Consider the following 18,251-nt stretch of genomic DNA (forward strand, 5'->3'; position numbering starts at 1 on the left):
AATGTCGTGTGTCGAAAAGTGACGCGCGGGAACGTGTTGTTCGAAAAGAACATCGAGCCTGGATTAAGATCACTTCAGAAAAGATCGGTGAGCAGTGATTGAAGTGAACTGACTCGTCTACTGTGCGATTCTTAGTTTCCGGAATGAAGTACCAGGTCCAAATTGTTCCAGCAAAAGCCAGGCCGCCAAAAATAAAGCCAACGTATCCACCAAGATTTGCCTGATCTGGATTGACGCTGGAAAAGAACCCTTAAGTAGATGCACTACGAGAAGAAAAAAAAGGAAAAACTTGCAGATACGGGACAACGATATTCACAACCATGCCACACAAAGAATTGACCCAGATTCCTAATGCGACCGTCTTCGACCGCAGCTTAGCCGACGAAACTTCAGCAAAAATGACATAGCCTAGGGGACCACTGCGACCCAGCCCGTCAGTGAAGGACAGCCTCACAGCGCAGAGTGACCTACATCCCAGTTTGATAAACGAAATTGTATATGATTGTCTAGGGCAGGAAAATCAGTACCAGATGCGAGCCATCCTCAACAGGGACGCAACGCACAAAGGCAGCCACCGTCCATCTTGCACTTTGAGAATGTGATATGGATATAAAGCCGATCAACAATAGCACTGTAGTGCAGGAAAGCATTCCCCAGAAGAATATGAATCTACGACCGAATCGATTGACTGTATAAAATGTTAGCAGGTTGCCAACAATCTAGACAAAGATCGTTCGATGTTGACGAAGAGCAGTTAACAGCTAAATGATTACGCCGATGGCTGTCACCCCGACACCCAAGTTGAAGGCATTGGTAGTAGCGAAACCAGCAAGCTCAAAGAAGTATGTGCTGAAGCCCAGAACGAATACAACCCCTTTCAAATATTCAGCATACTGGTATTGACGCTCATTGAATAGAAACATACCGGCGCTTTGCTGAAGCACGAAGACCATCATTGCCACAACAGTGCGTCTGAGGTTGACCCCTGTTGTATTCTAATCAGAATGCAATCAAAGATTATGGCCGGCGCGGAAACAAACCCTTGAAGCAATCAATGTATCTCGCACTCGCCGCATACGAATCCTCGAGCTCAATCGTGTCCTGGATTTGTTGAAGTTGCATGTCTGCATCGATCGTTGGACCACCGAGCCGCGTGATGACATTCCGAGCTTCATCTTTCCTCCCTTTGCGGACGAGCCACCAAGGAGATTCCGGAGCGAAAGGAAGGCCTACAAGAAGGATAATTGGAAAGATCCATTGGAGTGCACTGGATGGAGGGATAAAGTCGAACGTAGGACAAAAAATTGAGCGACTTACAAAGGCAAACGGTAGGCATAAACATCTGTTCGGTTGCCTGTTCCGCGAATTACTGCGTTCGACATGCTATGCTCGTTTAGTAATGTGCCAATGGAGATAAGTAATGAACATACAATTGACCCACTGGATGTAGTGTGTAATGTTAGAACTCAAGTCATAGAATTAGGTTATATGTACATAGAGAAGGAGACGCACAATCAATCCACAGATTAACAGATGCGGTAGTGATACCACGTAACGCGAGAGGGGAAACCTCTGCGCAGTAAGATCCTGCACTTGAGACGAACATTCCTACACAAGTCAGTTGAAACAACAAAAGGTAAAATGAGCATTTGTCAAACCAAGCGAGAACCCGTTGATCAATTTGCCAGCTAATAGCATCCCGTTCTTATGGGCAGGCGTGAGGAATTGTACCAAGATACCAACGATGGAGACCAGACAAGCGACAGCGACAGCGCCACGTCGTCTGTCTCATGTGAGCAAGAAAATCCAAGACTGCGGACCCTCACACTATACACGTACCCGAAGAGCTCCGAGATGTGACCTAAAGAGAAGGCTCCAGCCATTCCACCAACGGAGCTGATACTGTTAAAGGCACTTTGCCATGATGCAGCAAGGACGTATTGTTCCTCAATATTAACAAAGCTCCCAAAATCCCTACGAAACGAAGGAACGCTCAATAAACCACCGCCAACCTAGGAGAAGACTATCTTGACGCCGTCGCACCCATTCATGGTGGAATCACCCACCTGAGAGTCATAGCCCCACAACAGTGCACCCATGTTAATGAATAAGCACCATGCAAAGGCGCGCCAATGCGTCCGCATAGCCTGTACTGGGGTGATGGCATGATCAGTTGCAGCAGCCTGCGCTAGCACCGTGAGGTTGCCATAGGGTGACCCCTTCTCAAAACCACTAGTTGCATCAACTTCTGAGTGCATCGCTTGAGCTGCTTTTTCATCGACTGTGCCAGTCATGGTTCTGTGTGGAGTATATGGGGCCCCGTCCCGATCTTTGTTCGGTTTTTATGCAGGCATCCGGCGCCTGCAGTCGTGCCTGTCAAGCCGGGAATAGAAGCCGTGTCTGAACTGGCAAATCGAACGATAAAACAACAGCGAATTTGGAACCAAATTCGTTCCCGAAGTGAGGTGAGGTAAATCCCAGTGGCAAAACCTTTAGGCTGCCAGCACTGGGGGAAAGGCATGAGCATCATAGTAGGTTGGACAGATACATACATACACTGAAGGTCGACATTAGGACCCGAAGGTCTAAATCACGATGCAGCATGACCCGACATTAACACGTGGACTAGGTCCGCACACATGATCATGATACTGATGTCACATGAAAAGCAAGCGACTCTGTCGTTACTTAATAGTATATCAATCTGTCAGTTATTCCTTGTCCAATATAGATATGGAATGTAGTCGTAAAAAGTCGTGTGAGTGAGGTGAAACTACGCAGGCGGCTGTGACTGCATGGCCTGACGCCGCTTCCTGAACATGAGTGGCCATGAACCAATCATGGCAATTGGGGCTGCAATGAGGAGCATCACTATTGCACCCCACCCATTGTTATCGGAGCTCTCAGCGAATTGCCCGATGGAACCACCGTAGCCTAGCGAAGGTGTGTGCAGAGCTGTCGTTGTGGTGGAACTCGTGGTTGCCGTGGTAGAAGTGCTGGATGTCGTTGGAGTGGCAGACGGTAGAGCAGAGGTATATGCACGAATATAGGATACGTTGAAATATGCGTTGTCATATTGTGGGCTTCCAGGTCCGACCACGCAGTCCTGGTACTGTACCGGAAATGAGTTAAATGTTATTTACCGCTGTTAGGACTCACACATAAGCCTGTTGGACCTGAGTCGCCACATGTCGCATTATAAGTGTCTCCAACTCCTGCCCTGTATGTAACATATGAATATTACGAAGGTTCTGTGTTACGAGGTATGACGGGAACCCACCAGTCACCACAAAGAGTGATGTCTAAAACTAGGTTCTGCGCACTAAAATATTGGCGAATGTTGCAAGTGCTAGAAAAATAACTGGCATGCGGAATTCCCCACTGAGTGATATCCATCGAAGTCGAATTAGCTTGACTAATGGAAGCGGGCACATCGGAGCGCTGAAGAATAGTCAGCGCACATTACAATCTTTCAGCCAACTCAAGAGGAAATCGCACATTCCAGAACCAGATACTGCAAATGATAGTCAGCCCTAAGGATAATGGGGATATGGGATGTGCAACTGCGTACAAGATACCTGACACATCGAATTGTGTCGCCCAAACTCCCCCGCCAGCTTCTGCAAAACCACTTCCATAACTATTCGGAGAAGGTTCCATCACTGTGCATCCAGAGGGTTCAGAACAGTTGGCCGTTGAACCGCTTGCACCAAGTTGATATTCTGATCCATTATGAGTGCATCCTGGCGTGGTGTGGATAGCCATCTGGTTGTCGGACATTAAGTTAATGCCTTCAATGATATCTATCTCCCCATTCTCCGGCCAGTCAGGCCCTACAACGCGGCGTCAGTGGGTGAAATTGAAGGACCGACAACATCACGCGCACCAAAACTCCAGAACGCGGGCCAAACCTCACGAAAATGGTTCAGTTGCCAGTGACGAGTGAATCAAGCCTGTTACAACACACCGAGCATCCATATGGTAGGTGATTGAGGTCAATTATCCACAGGCTTCCGAGATCATAAGTATCTTGAGTGGTTATGCGAACCTGTTAGTCGGTAATAAGTGCTAGATGCTTGGCTTATTTATTTTGCGCACTGAGCTGCGGTTCTGGCCCATAGGCACGTCTGTTATGTTGTCCACTTTAATTATGGCATGGCCTTGACTGTCTACATACGCCAGCCCCTGACTGGATGCATAGGATTCATTGACCCATATGGCGTTACCTGCAGAATGCTTCCTACTGTAGTGGGAGACAAGTGACGACGAATACTATACTCACCTTGAGTCAAGTTGTCATAACTGCCATAGAAGTCCCAGCGATCGAAGAAGCTCTGCCCCGAATATTCGTGCACAAGACTATAGCCCTTCACAGAAGATATATAGGAAGCAAAGATCTCAAGCGCGAGCCAATGCTTCATGGTCACGATTCACGAAGCGTGGAAATATGGATAGAAAGAAGGCCCGAGGGCATTCATATAGTCAGAAAATCAATAATAATGGTCGGACAAGAAGCCGAACTACCAGCTGGAGAAGGGGTGGGTTGGAGCGGAAAGAGAACTCGAGATCCTGCGGAATGAAACATTACATACCGGTGCACCCGTCTGGCTTTGGAATCCGAACAAGCATGAGGCGCGTGACAGGCAGAATTGGGCAGAAGTGCGTGACGGTGCTTCGAGTCACATCGTGCATCCCATGTTGCCGCGGCCCGTCGGGGAATGGTCGAGGATCACGGCCTCAAACCTCGATTCTAATTTTTTAAATCACTCCCAAAGTACCGTACTATTCTTGGTAGGTGGTGATCTAGCCAAGTTCCAGGCAAACGCCAGGCAAAGAAGCGTGTCTGGTTCCTTGAGTTGAATGTTTATCATATCGATTAGAATTGTTTAGGTCTATTAAAGAGCCTCGCTGGAACTCAGCCGGCGTCGAGGAAGAATGCAGTGCTGAACAGCTCAGTGAAATCATCCAAATCCTTTGCCTCCGCGGAAATAGACTAGTGACTACCTGCAATGCGATGTAAAACATTGAACTTGGCCGATGCTCTCATCGAACGATTGGCGCTTGTTGATGCACAGCTACTAACAAGCGCAACTTGTATGATGCATTGCATGATATCAATGCATCATCGACATCTACATGTGCGGTGTTCATACCAAGCTTAGGGGGTAGTTAGAAGCTATGCGCGGACTCTGTAGGCCCTACACCAAGGACATCAAAAGAATCACTGGCAACACAGCAGAGCACAGACTCTAGTATGAGAGGCAGTCAACGAAAATAGAAACATCATCCCATCACGGTCAACCCCTGGAACGACGACGAGTAACGTATACAACATATCACTACTAGTAGCTATGTGGGGATCCAGGTGGGTGTGCACGTTCTCAAATCAACATCATGCTGTCCTGATGGTGATGGATAGTACGATACGGTTCAGCTAATAAAAAGAGAAGATGAGTCTCCGTCCATCGACATCCAGTTACTTCGAAGTTCCTACTTTCTGCGCACTCTCTATTCACGATGGACAAGCCCTCGGCAGTACTGATTGAGCAGCTACAAAGTGTCCACGCCCGTCAACGCAAGGTTATCCAACAGCTTCAAGCAGATAACGCTAGACTGCTCAGCGACCTCGTTGAAGTTCGTCGGGAGAGAGATGCTTTCCGAGCGGAGGCTGCGAAGCTTCGCAAGGAGCAGGCGGAGCTGCATAATCAACTGGATAAAACGCTATCGGAGTATCAAGATTTAAGGCGCGAGCGTCTCACTCTTTCTCGCGCATTCAGCAATGCGTCTTCTTTCGGACGACCATCAAAAGTTAATAATAAGGTGTGTGCAAGTGATCATGGTGGTTATGCGACTCTAAGTCATTCAATCAGGCAATGCACATCTTGTCGGCATTGACGGGAGATGAAGCAAAGAGCCCATCCCTTGATTATAGCACAGTCAGTCGTTGAGTCATTGCTATCAAATATGACCCCATTACTGTTTGCAGGAGAGGACCTACAACAGTCAGAATTCATATTCAAGTCGTGAGTTGCCAGAACCCATTGCGCCGGACGAGCCTCAAACCGACGAGCCTGTTCGCCAAATTCGGAAGCAGCTTGCGACCATGATGCCTGTTCCAAGGGCATCATTGTACGGACTCGACATGAACTGTTGAACTTGCCATGAGTTTACGCCACTAAAAGGAGATGCGTCAGGACATTTAATGTAAGGATAATTGCTCGCCGTATCATATTGCTAGGGATATGTATTAGGGGATCATTTATTATTATTAGATAAGGTACTTATGTGACGATATCCAGATCGTAACTGTAATATCACACAATATGGACACAGAATAGACCAATGCGTGGGGGCTATGGGCAGGTAAAGATAGCCGTTGACCTTTACACTTCTGGCGTCAAGGCAACTTTGAACCAAAAGCTAAAGACCAATTTTGATGTCAGCGCTGTGTGGCCCCAAAACGTAGCATAAATTACCAAATAGCCATGGTAATTCAAGAGGTGTTAAAACCGCCTTCCGATTAGGCAAGGATTAACAGCATGGAATACCTCTGGTCCGAGAGAGGAAGAGTAAATTGTCGCATCCTTTGGACGAGGATCGCCTGCCCACATGAGGGCCGGCTGCGACTGTACCCTGCACCACCTTCGAATTGCAGTGGTGCACCGCAGCCAGAACCTTACCTCGCCAAAATCGTGTGCACTATATCATGCAATTCGTACTGTCTCCACAACATATCCTTTATTCTGCCTGGTGAATGAGCGTAGTCTGTACGTATTCCAGGAGCCACTCACAGAGGAAGAAGCGTCCTGCAGATTGGACGAATTGAATTGAAGCCCCCGAATGCGGTTCACTATGCCGCGTCCCTCTTTGATCGCGCGATCTCTGGTAATCTTTTCGAAGCATCGACATCGCCTTGGAGGGTCTCCCTTGGAGATTTGTTAAGAGCCTTAGCATGCAACATGAAAGCTGTGGATCCCAGAGAGCGAGGGATTGCGATAACATTCACTTGAAAGCATACATACAACCTCGTCAGATTATGAATTCTAAGGTACCGTCCTCATCGGAAATGGATGCGTTCATAATCCTCGCGTACTTGTCCTAAGTGAACGACTGTATTCTTTGGCGCGATTGACCCTGCATCAGCCCACTTAGGACAAGAACTTACGGAATGTAGGGCCAAACAATGATATCAAATGGTGCCTCTGTTGACTTCAGCGAGGACCATGCTGCCACAACCAACGAGGGAGATACAGCAATAGCCCAGAGTCGGATCCGTTCGTCAAATTAACATTGCATCCTATCTTACCATATCACCTATACTATAGTGTTATCCTGATGCAGCATCACTCCTTGTGCACCACCTCAAGATCTAGGGTTTAGATATTAGGCTAGGGAGATTTAAGGGAGATCGCCGGAAACTCCATTTCGAGAGGGGATCGGAGCCAGAGCCGCCGAACCCGTACACTAGTCACGGTCATATGGTACCATTGAACAGTGAGCATCAGGCGAGTGAAGTCCGCAAGATAGATTTTAAACGTCGGGCATTGAATTGGCAAGTATATTGACGTCCGGGTTCTGGTCCTTCACCCGATTGATGAAAACAACGTTCACTGGGTTGCACACACCAGAAGGCGCGTCCTGCGATTTGTAGGTGACCACGAGCAGTGGTGGGAGCTTATACGCCACGCCTTCCCAGATCCGTGGTTGATTAGATGAAACAACATAGGAGTGCTGGACAGAGGATGGAGGGCAATTACCATGAATCAACGTCACCGACAAGCGCTCAGAGGCGTCTGATGGGCTCCCTTACGCAGACCATATGTAGAACGTCCCTTCTCTCTCCGCTGTCAGAGGAGATGAAAGTTTGAGATGAAAGGCTGTCATGAATCTTGATTGAAAACGCGGTGAACGCAAGGTGAACTCAATCCAAACGCGGACAAACAAAGAATGACAAACAAACGCGCTTTAAAGTCGCGTCGCGTCGCGTCTCTCAAATTGCCCTTCTCTTGCCATTGGTTTATTCCACAACCTTGGTACCACTATGAACGCGGCAGCTACGTCTTCATACCAGCCTGAAATTCTTGCTATTGCCAGGGAGCAGCTTGGCTTTCAGAAACATGTGGGTAGGCACGCATTGATTGACGCTCATGCACGCGGCGTCGTTTGTGCGGCAGGCTGAAGATATTTCAGGACGCGTCTGTTCCCAAGTCCTATCTCGCTGCACTTCGCCAGCATCTGGAAATAGAACCATACGATACAAACGTAAGCTTCCATCATCTGGCGCGATATACATCCCTCTTTGACGACCCCTTTACAGTTTAGAGTCACGTTACAACCAAAGAGAGGATGTAAGCGCTCCCTATTGTGGATATGAAGTCTTCGCTGAGTTAAATTTGTAGATGGCGTAGTCACCTGTTTGGAGCAGGCTTGCGCTGCTATTAATATTCCATTAAGTGCCAGATCCACAGCAGATGGTGGAAAAGCAGATGGTTTTGGTAGTTTGGCCAAATACATGGTATGGTATTCGGTATGCTAGACTGTTTGTGTTTGAACACTCCCTCCTTAGGTCCATGCCAGTACATCGAAGCATAAACAGGCGAGACTTGCGCGCGTCAAAACCCTTCGTGGTGGCAAGGCGATTAAAAATGAAACGGTAAGTAAAGTCGTGTTTTCTGCAAGCTCCATCATAACAATGGTTGCGCAGGCGAATGTCCTTGCGTCAGACGTCACCATCGATACGAAGCTGCCGCGAGGTGGTTTGTTGGCCCAGCTTGATGCGAAGCTGAACGCCAACAGTCTCTCCAACACAAGTCCCTCGGTGCGACGGGCCCCGAATATGAAAGTGTTTGTGTCGTTGCCCTCGAGGAGTAGCACTACTGGGACTCCCGTAAAGCCAGAGCCTAGTGACCCTGTCATCCCCCGAAAGCGCACGTCATCGTCTCTCATGTTCCTGGGGGCGGAGAACGAGGAAGACAAAATTGGCGTCTCCATTCCCCTCGTATCTAAGCGCGCAACTCTTCACCCGCCCAAGGCGCCTCGAGCGCTTGTTAAGTCCAACACGAAGTCTTCGCGAAGCCACATTCCCGTACAGCCCGCAAATAACCAGGCAGTGCTTCCTGTGGCCCAGGTACCATTGCACCACAGCTCTGACAAAACCCATTTTAAAGCTGACCTGAATCCAGAACGACCTGTCGGCTTGTGAAAACCCCATGTCCAAGGTCTCTGAATTCAAGATAGAAATGAAAGACAGGACCGTCGGTAAAGGACTTTCTACCACAACTTTCCAGGCCCCTCGTCTCAATGGTAACGATGCCGGATATTCTTATGGGACTCTCCTTAACCACCAGCCTATTGCATCGGGATCACGCGCTCGTCTCGACGTTGCTATGGAGTCGGACACAGACTTGGAGGATGAGCAGCTGCATGATCTTTGGGGCGGTGTTGGCACTCCTGATCCACGCTTTGACGAAGATGGTGACTTCTACGGTAGAGGCAAAGACACGTTTGTCGGATTAACTGCGAACCCGGGCGAGTACGTCGCAAAATCTTTTAGAATTAATCCATTCTGATTTCTATGCTACTCACAGTATTGACAAATTTTTGATCGCTGCTGGCAACGCGGAGCAATTCGATGGCAACGCCAGTGTCGACAAGGCTCTCGAAAAACTCGGATTGAAGAGCCTGTATCATCTCCTTCCAGGAATGGCCGTTACTTTGTTGCCCCACCAGGTTATTGGCGTTGCATGGGTGTTGGAACGCGAAAAATGTGGCGACAGAGGTGGCTGCTTGAGCGATGAAATGGGTTTAGGCAAGACGGTGCAAATCATCTCGGTGGTCGTCGCCAACCCGTCCGGTGACCCGAGATGCAAGACGAACCTTATTGTTGCTCCGCTGGCCTTACTGGACCAGTGGAAACTTGAGATCGAGATGAAGACAACCAACAATTTGAAGTGTCTAGTTTACCATGGTACGTTTAGAACCTGCGGGTTTTCGTTTTCATTCTAGTCTTACGTTCGTTTTCTTCCATTAAGGGCCCAACAAACCCCGCAGAAAGACTGACCTGATGAAATATGATGTAGTGCTGACTACGTATCATGTGCGTCATAGTTCAATGCCTTTTACTGATCACTGACAGACTCTGAATCTCCAGACTCTTGCACTGGAATGGCCAGACCTAGAAGCGGAACAGAAGGCCAAGGAGAAGGCTAGAAAGGGCAAGAAAAAGAGTAGCAATGATTCCTTTATCGAAAGTGATTCGGGAGATGACAGGAAACCTAAGAAGAAAAAGAGAGAATGTGAGCAACAAATATCGCTGTGTTGTCACACAAATTGACTCTACGTAGTGGGGCTTCTCTTCCAGGTCGAGTGGTACCGTGTTATTCTTGATGAAGCACAGAACATTCGCAACCGGCGCACAAGTAATACCTGCAATGTTTCACTCTCCTGCGTACTGACAGCCTGCAGGAATATCTCGCAGCGTCACCAATCTTGACACAACCTACCGCTGGTGCCTCACTGGGTGAGCATCTCTTCCATCGTGACCATTATTCACTAATTTTCGGACAGCACTCCCATTATCAATGGCCTAGTCGACGCATACGCTCTATTTCGCTTCCTTCGCCTCCGTCCTTTCTATGATTGGCACGAGTTTAACGGACACGTCTCCATCATCGAGAAAAGGAATCGTACGTCAATGTTCGCCCACTATACATCTTTGCTTCACTTAATCACGCTCCAACTACAGCTGAATTGGCAAGCACGAGATTGCAGGCTATTTTCACATCGATTATGCTGCGTCGCAAGAAGGATTCAATGTTAGACGGCAAGAGACTCATCGAACTTCCCACGAAACATGTAGAGATGGAGAAACTAGAGTTCTCTCAAGAAGAGCGGGACATATACCAGATGGTTGGTTCTGCCAGTGTATATAGGCTGCCGTGCTCATTGCCATATCTTTTAGGTCGAAGCTCGCTCCCAAGCTAGGTTCAATCGCTTTCTCCGCGCTGGTACTGTCTTGAAGTAAGTCACCCACAGTTTGGAGGAACCTGATCTCAATTACTATAACTTTAGAAACTATCATCAAGGTACTGCACCATTCCGCTAATGCAGTCATTGCTAATCGTTTGAAATCTAGTCCTTGTCATGCTGTTACGCCTACGCCAAGTTTGTTCCCACCCCGCTCTTATCCAGGAGACTTCCGAAGCATTGGTTGCAGAAGATCAGCTGATTGGCGGGCATGACTTCAAAGCTGAACGGACCCGCGCAGCTCGGCTTCTGTCGACAGATTTTGTGACAAAGCTGAGGGCGAAGTATCTCCAGTGCACGATGGACCCGCATGCAAGCAGAAAAAGAGGTGTGTTTCTCCCGTCACATGGATTTCATGGTGTTCACCACAAACACAGTCCCCCGATGCCACTGCTGAGGGCGAGGAATGCCCCATCTGCATGGACACGTTTACCGAAGCACGTGTAACGGCCTGCGGTCACGCATTTTGTCGCGAGTGTGTCGCTAATGTCCTCAACTCTCCCTTTGTCCAAGATGCGGAGGACCCCCGTAAATACAGGGGCAACGAGAAGCCTTGTGAGTAATGTACGCAACTTCTCTTCACCATGTTCATTTGGCCTTGCAGGTCCTAGCTGCCGCGCTCCTATCTCTGCCAATGCCATTTTCATCCGCGAAGCATTCGAACCTACGGATGCCGAGCTGTCGGGAACATCATCCAGTAGCATGAACATGGACTCTGACGACGAGATGCTCAATATCTCTGATATAATGCGTCAGGGAACGAAAGGAAAAGACAGGGCCACACGCACCCGTAAAAAGCGTGCTGTGTATGACTCGGACGATGAATCAGAAGACGCCGACGACGACATGAGCGATTTCATTGTCGAGGATGACGAGGATGAAGAAGAAGAAGAAGAGAAGGATGTCAGGCGCGACATCAAGAAACGTCTGAAAAAACGCCGCGCGATGGTCGTTGAGTCTGACGATGACCTTGACGCAGATGAGAGAGAAGTAGTCATAGGTAGGAGTACCAGGAAGGTGCCTGCTGCCACGGGTCAAGTCAAAATGATGTCGCGTTTCCTCCCTTCCACAAAGATGAACGTAGGTTTTCGTGTCTTCTTCCAAAACCGTTTTGTAATTTCGTCTCCTTAGCACATGATGGAGCATCTAGAAAAATGGGCCAAGGAAGACCCTGAGGACAAGGTGCGATTCATCGTCCAACGAGTATACCGATCGTGATGCTGATGCTATTTGCAGACCATAATCATCTCCCAGTGGACCGAATGTCTCAAACTTGTCTCCGACTTCCTGGCGGAGAGGAAAATACCTCATGTCAAGTGCGAATCTTCTAATGGCCCAGTACTGGTTTATCTGAATCAATTCAATCTTTCAATTCAGGTATCAAGGGTCGATGAGTCGCAATCAAAGGGATCAGGCTGTCCGAGTGTTCATGATGAGCAACAGCGCACAGGTCATGCTTATGTCTCTGAAATGCGGAGGTGTTGGGTTGAATTTGACAAGGGCTAATCGTACGCCTCCCCAGCTTCTTATTACATTGTCGCATTCTCACTCCACACAGGCGTCATCTCCCTCGATCTTGGTTGGAGCGAAGCGATCGAAAGCCAGGCGTTTGACCGAGTTCACCGTCTAGGTCAACAGAAAGAGGTCTTCGTGCAAAGGTTGGTCATCGCCAATACTGTCGAGGATCGTGTACTTGCTCTCCAGGAACGCAAGGTAAGGGAGATTGTGATGCATAAGTTATGCCTCTGTTAACATAGCTTCAGCGAAACCTTGCAGGATGGCAGTCTTGGTGAAGGCTCTGGAAAGAAGATTGGCAGTGAGTATTTGTCATGAGCCTCACACACGTTACTAATGAAGCACGTCTGATCGTAGGAATGAGCGTCCGCGAACTTGCAAGTTGTACGTACCTTGTTCCTCTTTCCTGCACGCTCGCTCACGCTTGACTAGTATTTGGTCTCGATCACCGAGGCAACCTTCTTTGATGACAAGCATAGGACCACGCGAAATTTCCACTTATTGTGTATGCTTCACTCTTTTCCTGCTACTGCAGCTGTTCTGGCGCTTATCATTATCATAATTCTTCGAACTTGCAGACTTATACCTCGCAGACTTTGATACCTTACATCATACCCTTTGGTCTCTAGATGCAGTCCTCAGTCCGGATCCATAACTATTACTTCAGCTTATAATGTTCAAAGCGCAATGCATACCTCGTAATTGTATCTATTAAGCTACATCAGTAGCGTAGTCCAGGGAATTCAATTGAGATGTTCAGTCATTCGCAATCAGTACTACTTATCTTGTGCTGTTCGGAGCCCAGCTGTCTATCTATAGCTACGTGAGTAAGTACGAGACTGGGCTAGCGCTAAGCGTTGGGTTGAGGCTGAGCGCATGAAATCAATCTTGGCTAGATTAGATTGAGATCAGAGTTTATGTAACGTTTGACTTTCGATCGAACTAAGATAAGTCAAGTGTGACATATTTCCGACGAATAGGCTGTCTTCACCAACGAGCTAGTCGCGGACCGCACTTTTTGTTCTTAATGTCTCGGAGAGAAAAACGACTCTAAATCATCTATACCTTTCAGCTCCTGATTTTGATATCGATATCGCCCCGAGCAACCCGGGGCCCTGCACACCATAGCTGACTGAGACTTGAGTTCGCAACAGAATACTCGCGTATATGCTAGATCTCTTAGCAAAACACCCTGCCATCGGCAACCGCTTTGAACACCTTTGATAGCCACTGGATTCACTAGACATGCAAGGCTGCCATCACATTTGACCCACCCCTCTCAAACGGCCACGTATATGAACCGCGAACAATCCCCTCTCAGGCTTGCATGATCGGCACTACTACTGACCCTTTCGCATATGGGCAGCTATACACAGGGCCGTAAAGAACATACAGTTACCTGATATTTCAATATGCAGCTTCTAACGAGGTCAACTGACTGCGCAAACCAGGAGGTACAGGGAGGTACTCGCAAAATGGACCGAACTTCAAGGGTCAGTTCTTCTGGTAGAACCGGAAGAACAGGCAGGGTAATCAGTTCTGCTGCCAGTGCGTGCACAGGCTGGAGGTGAAAATTTTCCCCTCCTAGTTTGAACAGACATTAACGATTGCTTTTGTTCCATGTACCATAACTGATTACCCTGCCGGTGAGATATTCCCCCTCCTTCTTAAGTAGTTCTAAGTTTAACAGACATTAACAATGCTTTATTCATGCACCATCCTCGCAATTATGATCCACGACGTTATAGGCACCCCAGCCTCTTCGATTCAGATATCATGCAGATCCATGGATGTTCGTTTGGCTGATGAAAATCTTACAGAACCGGTCATCTCATGGGTATCAATGTTCATACTACGATTACAGTTTATACTTATATGCTGAATTGTTTATCCGAAAAGCCTGGGGTTCTCAACACTACCGCCGGGAAGTTCTGCCGTCCTCCCTCATCCGCCAGGCTCAACAATTCTGTGAAGCCAGCGATACCACTACCCTTGGCCGTGCATCGCTAATTACGAGGCTCGGAGGTAAACTGGAGGTGAAGCCAATGGTGCTCGTTGATATCTTATTCATGCCCTTTCGGTCCATGGCTCCGCACTGCTATAAAACCCGCACCATTCTTCTCACTTCACTGTTGCCGAACCAACATTCCCGTTTTGTTTTTGTTGTTTTGAACGATGTCTTCTCTCTACGATGAGAAAACGGCCGATGCCACCGTCGACCGACTCGCCCACCGGCGTACCCTGCCATACCCGTGATGATCTTGAGAGGAGATTATTGAGGAAGCTCGATTTGCGTACCATGTCCATAATAGTGGTTATGAGTGCCCTGAACAGCGTGAGTGGGCCATTTGGCGAACTCTACCAGTATGTAACTTGGTACTGAGCACCCATCATTAGATCGACCAAACGAATGTTAGGTATGCTACCTGTTATCCTACTCGCCTGAATCTCATGCCGTCCACAGCAATGCTCGGTTGGCAGGTTATGAGGCCGACCTGCACCTGGAGGGGAACCAATACGCGACGATCTTGTCCATTGCATATGTGGGTTTCATTGTCATGCAATTGCCAGCGTGAGTGCCAGGCTGCGTCCATCATTGAAGGACAGGTCAGTGTGACTTGTTCTTCCAGAAATATGTTGCTGCATTGGATGCAGAGGCCTGCTGTCTTTCTTCCTTCTTGTATGGTGGCATGGGGTGTAATATCAGTGTTAACAGGTTTGTGGACACTAGTCATTCACGAAGGCGAAGGCTAATGATGCACAGGGATCACAAAGAAGTACATATTCGCGTTTTGCGTCATTATAGTATCTGATAGTACAACCGAAGTTATACGGCGGCTTTTGTCACCCGCTTCTTTCTTGGCTTTGTCGAGGCACCCTTTACCCCTGGTGTTCTGTTTCTTATATCTGGATGGTACAAGCGAGACGAAATCGCCTTGAGGACAAGTATCGTTCTATGTGGAACATTGCTCAGCACTGTTTTCGGATCTGTGTTGGCATCTTCTATAGTACTTACGAGCATGCAGGGAGTACTTGGTCTAGCTGCTTGGAGGCGAGAAACATTCGTCTCTGTTACTCACTGGAACTGAAATATTTGTAGATGGTTATTTTACATTACGGGCAGCATCACCATCTTGGCCGCGATTTGCGCGGTGTTCATACTCCCCGATTTCCCGCACAACACCAGGTGGCTCACTCCGGAGGAAAGAGCACTTGCTGTCTCCCGTCTCGCGGAAGATAACGAGCTTGAGAAACGAACGACCGTACAAGGACTGTGGGATGCTGTGTCTGACTGGAAGGTGTGGTGGTTTTCAGTCGCATTCGTTATCCAGTGCATAGCGCAGTCGTTCTTCATTTACTTCCCAACGCTCGTCTTTACTCTGGGATATAATTTGAAGCAAACTTTGCTGCTCTGCACTCCTCCGTGGGTGTTCGCAGTGATAATTGCATTGGCTCTTTCAAAGTCGGTGAACCATTTCTAATACCATCGAACATCGCGACTCACGGACGATCAGGCACTCTGACAAGGCGCAAAGGCGTTATATATACATTTTTGCCTCCAATGCAATCGCTGTCATTGGAGTCGTCATATCTATGTGCACGATGAACACGGCTGCGCGCTATATTTCGCTGTAAGTGGTATCATCTCTCATAAATTGCTGCATTTTGTGCTCAAGGACGTACAGGTTCCTGATGGCTCAAGTCATAGGCGGAGGTATGGTGCTCTGGGCTTGGATCAACAACACGTTCGCCAGAGAACCTGCGAAGCGAGCTGCCGCTATCGCTTTAATTAATGGACTATCGCAGGTAGGAAATATGATTGGATCGTCAGTGGCATTTATCTCTCGCTCGCGCTGATTATTCACGATTGCACGTATCTCATAGGTTCGTCTGGCCGTCCAACTGGGGTCCGACATATCGTTATTCCTACGGCGTCTGCTTCGCAGCACTCGGGGTGTCAACGTCCATGTTTGGCGTATTGCATTTGTATTTGAAGTATGTGAACAAGCAGATCGAAAAGAACGAACGGGATGCGAAAGATGTTAATGAGCTTCGGGTCCCCATTGGTTTTAGATATCTGGTGTAGTCGAGGTCGATGTGGCTCTGGGACTTGTGGTTTGGACATGGGGAATAGGCATACTTGTAAGGACATATGTATTCAAGCACCTTCTGGCGCTTCCGGGCATCGATATAATGCTTAGGTTCATGCATTTCTTGTAGCATAAATTTTGGAGCTTCCTATCGCAGCGCATATAGAGTGTTGTCATGCATTATGAACTTTGAACTAGTATACGCATCGATAATAAATGTATATGTGGTGCCAGGGTACGGCTCCAGACACCCCTACCGGGACCCGGTTGACTTCTTCATTTGCGCAAGAATCTTGTCTACTTCGGCAATGTTCCTATCTGCGAGTTTCTGAAACTAATAGAACAGGTTAGATAAGACGACATGATAAAGGGAGTCATAAGCGATGATGACGTACTTCTTCGAGTTCAACCGAGTGCTTTTTGTAGTCGCCCTTTTTGATACTGGTCTGTTGTATCTTTCGAAGTTGCACTCGGGTGTCCTCTGCCATTCGCTGAGCAGTTGCAGTCAGAGCATTGCGGGCCTCAACTGTTGGCCTAAGAGAAAATGATGAATGACCTTGCCTGTCACAGCAATACGAAGCGAGTGACCTTGGTATAGGAATCTTGATTGTTCTGGAATCCTGTCTTTGAGGAACAATGTTCGGTAGCTTTGCAGCATACAGGGCTTGTTCTACTGCTTTCAAATTCTACTGGTGCATCAATAAGTGAAGTGAATCTGCTCAAGCCTAACCGTGACGGGGTGCTCACATGTTCCTCAAACACCGTGATAATCAAGATTGAGCCATCTCGAACGCCAACAGTGGCTACTTCCTCGAGTTTTACCAGGTCCTTTCCTTTGCCCGGAAGTTCTATGCGTACTGGCGAGAGAAGGGCCGGGGTGACGCGACCACTTGCACGAGTCTCAAGGCCAGCTACCTCCTTGCGGTACCACTCGACAGCGGCACTCATCTTCGTTTCGGACTTTCCATATTCAAAGCGAGTAGCCTCAGAAGTAAGAGCTTTTTTTGATCCTGGAATCAAGTCTGCAGTCGATTTCGCCTTAGACTTCGAGGCGTAAGGCCGGACGTATGATGTTATGGGTGACTTGGGCGTAAAGTTGCTCTGTGTTGAACTAAGAAACTGAGGGAAATTACGATACACGGTTCTGCGCGAGCAGGAGGCAGAAAGCCGCACAGCATTGGGTAGTGACATGGTTTTTAATAGTACCAGCTGGTACTTAGTGTAGTTCAAAATTACTTACATCTCATTCTCAACTTTTTTGCTCAATCGCGTTCTTACCCATCACGTGATTACCAACGACCTCCAATTTCAATTTGTTCAAGCCTTGACTATGACGCTGTCCACGAAATCTTCAGTATACACATGACCTGTCCGTCGTCCTGCTAACGCAAACCCGGTGGTATATAAGTATCTTGCCGGTAGTCTTCCCTAGCTAGGATGATAGTCGTTCTTTCTCTTCCCGGGCTATTGACACTCTTCTGAGTGGTTGGACCTTCGAATGGACCATTCACCAGTCTTCCTCCATCCTTCCGGCGCGGAGGACCAAGACGGCGACCCTGTTCTGTGACCCGCAACCAAACCAAGCCTGGTTAAAATGGTGAACGGGAGGGGAGGCTGCTT

General features: G+C 48.1%; 6 protein-coding genes across 6 annotated transcripts; 3 read left to right on the forward strand and 3 right to left on the reverse strand.

Moving 5' to 3' along the window:
* Nucleotides 1–2,192, reverse strand: EDB91DRAFT_1311323 (maltose permease; the record flags this gene model as incomplete). Its single annotated transcript, XM_041325107.1, has 13 exons — nt 1–58; nt 114–236; nt 300–419; nt 472–506; nt 564–719; nt 774–874; nt 926–985; nt 1,041–1,267; nt 1,318–1,383; nt 1,509–1,608; nt 1,659–1,783; nt 1,840–2,012; nt 2,067–2,192. Coding segments are annotated over 13 exons (1,470 nt in total), but the record flags the coding sequence as incomplete, so codon positions are not given.
* Nucleotides 2,193–2,773: 581 nt separating this feature from the next.
* EDB91DRAFT_1311366 (concanavalin A-like lectin/glucanase domain-containing protein) lies at nt 2,774–4,695 on the reverse strand (the record flags this gene model as incomplete). The annotated part of the gene is made up of 9 exons (XM_041325108.1): nt 4,283–4,695; nt 4,099–4,226; nt 3,968–4,048; nt 3,887–3,911; nt 3,572–3,833; nt 3,499–3,514; nt 3,281–3,441; nt 3,160–3,220; nt 2,774–3,112 (listed from the first exon to the last, which is right to left on the reverse strand). Exons 1-9 carry the CDS (start codon nt 4,419–4,421, stop codon nt 2,774–2,776), a joined length of 1,212 nt encoding a protein of 403 aa, XP_041172674.1. The 5' UTR covers nt 4,422–4,695.
* Nucleotides 4,696–5,160: 465 nt separating this feature from the next.
* Nucleotides 5,161–6,302, forward strand: EDB91DRAFT_1159573 (uncharacterized protein). The gene is made up of 5 exons (XM_041319749.1): nt 5,161–5,365; nt 5,420–5,820; nt 5,871–5,936; nt 5,987–6,023; nt 6,095–6,302. Exons 2-5 carry the CDS (start codon nt 5,518–5,520, stop codon nt 6,163–6,165), a joined length of 477 nt encoding a protein of 158 aa, XP_041172675.1. The 5' UTR covers nt 5,161–5,365; nt 5,420–5,517; the 3' UTR covers nt 6,166–6,302.
* Nucleotides 6,303–9,386: 3,084 nt separating this feature from the next.
* On the forward strand, nt 9,387–12,858 carry EDB91DRAFT_1059978 (SNF2 family N-terminal domain-containing protein; the record flags this gene model as incomplete). The annotated part of the gene is made up of 18 exons (XM_041314301.1): nt 9,387–9,532; nt 9,588–9,967; nt 10,032–10,096; nt 10,151–10,295; nt 10,344–10,418; nt 10,465–10,519; nt 10,567–10,685; nt 10,745–10,908; nt 10,961–11,019; nt 11,071–11,084; nt 11,135–11,355; nt 11,403–11,580; nt 11,630–12,105; nt 12,157–12,207; nt 12,262–12,341; nt 12,403–12,533; nt 12,584–12,750; nt 12,802–12,858. 18 exons carry the CDS (start codon nt 9,387–9,389, stop codon nt 12,856–12,858), a joined length of 2,583 nt encoding a protein of 860 aa, XP_041172676.1.
* A 1,646-nt stretch (nt 12,859–14,504) lies between these two features.
* EDB91DRAFT_812455 (major facilitator superfamily domain-containing protein) lies at nt 14,505–16,970 on the forward strand. The gene is made up of 10 exons (XM_041328476.1): nt 14,505–14,875; nt 14,938–14,957; nt 15,005–15,112; nt 15,171–15,256; nt 15,305–15,317; nt 15,368–15,592; nt 15,641–16,003; nt 16,056–16,172; nt 16,227–16,367; nt 16,426–16,970. Exons 1-10 carry the CDS (start codon nt 14,732–14,734, stop codon nt 16,625–16,627), a joined length of 1,419 nt encoding a protein of 472 aa, XP_041172677.1. The 5' UTR covers nt 14,505–14,731; the 3' UTR covers nt 16,628–16,970.
* EDB91DRAFT_812451 (ribosome recycling factor domain-containing protein) lies at nt 16,671–17,857 on the reverse strand. Its single transcript, XM_041328475.1, has 4 exons — nt 17,379–17,857; nt 17,220–17,317; nt 17,027–17,165; nt 16,671–16,965 (listed from the first exon to the last, which is right to left on the reverse strand). Exons 1-4 carry the CDS (start codon nt 17,820–17,822, stop codon nt 16,885–16,887), a joined length of 762 nt encoding a protein of 253 aa, XP_041172678.1. The 5' UTR covers nt 17,823–17,857; the 3' UTR covers nt 16,671–16,884.
* Between the last annotated feature and the right edge of the window lie 394 nt (nt 17,858–18,251).

Source organism: Suillus paluster (assembly GCF_016628075.1).
Source record: "Suillus paluster strain FC165 chromosome Unknown EDB91scaffold_77, whole genome shotgun sequence".
Classification (NCBI taxonomy): domain Eukaryota; kingdom Fungi; phylum Basidiomycota; class Agaricomycetes; order Boletales; family Suillaceae; genus Suillus; species Suillus paluster.

Bases quoted from the DNA above. Each gene is read 5' to 3' on its own strand.
- EDB91DRAFT_1159573 (XM_041319749.1), top strand. From the start codon at position 5,518: ATGGACAAGCCCTCGGCAGTACTGATTGAGCAGCTACAAAGTGTCCAC. The intron at 5,821-5,870 runs GTGTGTGCAAGT...TCATTCAATCAG, and splicing joins CATCAAAAGTTAATAATAAG to GCAATGCACATCTTGTCGGC. The intron at 6,024-6,094 runs GTGAGTTGCCAG...ATTCGGAAGCAG, and splicing joins TCAGAATTCATATTCAAGTC to CTTGCGACCATGATGCCTGT.
- EDB91DRAFT_812455 (XM_041328476.1), top strand. From the start codon at position 14,732: ATGAGAAAACGGCCGATGCCACCGTCGACCGACTCGCCCACCGGCGTA. The intron at 15,113-15,170 runs GTGAGTGCCAGG...TTGTTCTTCCAG, and splicing joins ATTGTCATGCAATTGCCAGC to AAATATGTTGCTGCATTGGA. The intron at 16,368-16,425 runs GTCAGTGGCATT...CGTATCTCATAG, and splicing joins GTAGGAAATATGATTGGATC to GTTCGTCTGGCCGTCCAACT.
- EDB91DRAFT_812451 (XM_041328475.1), bottom strand. From the start codon at position 17,822: ATGTCACTACCCAATGCTGTGCGGCTTTCTGCCTCCTGCTCGCGCAGA. The intron at 17,318-17,378 runs GTGAGCACCCCG...ATGCACCAGTAG, and splicing joins TCACGGTGTTTGAGGAACAT to AATTTGAAAGCAGTAGAACA. The intron at 16,966-17,026 runs GTACGTCATCAT...CTGTTCTATTAG, and splicing joins ACTCGGTTGAACTCGAAGAA to TTTCAGAAACTCGCAGATAG.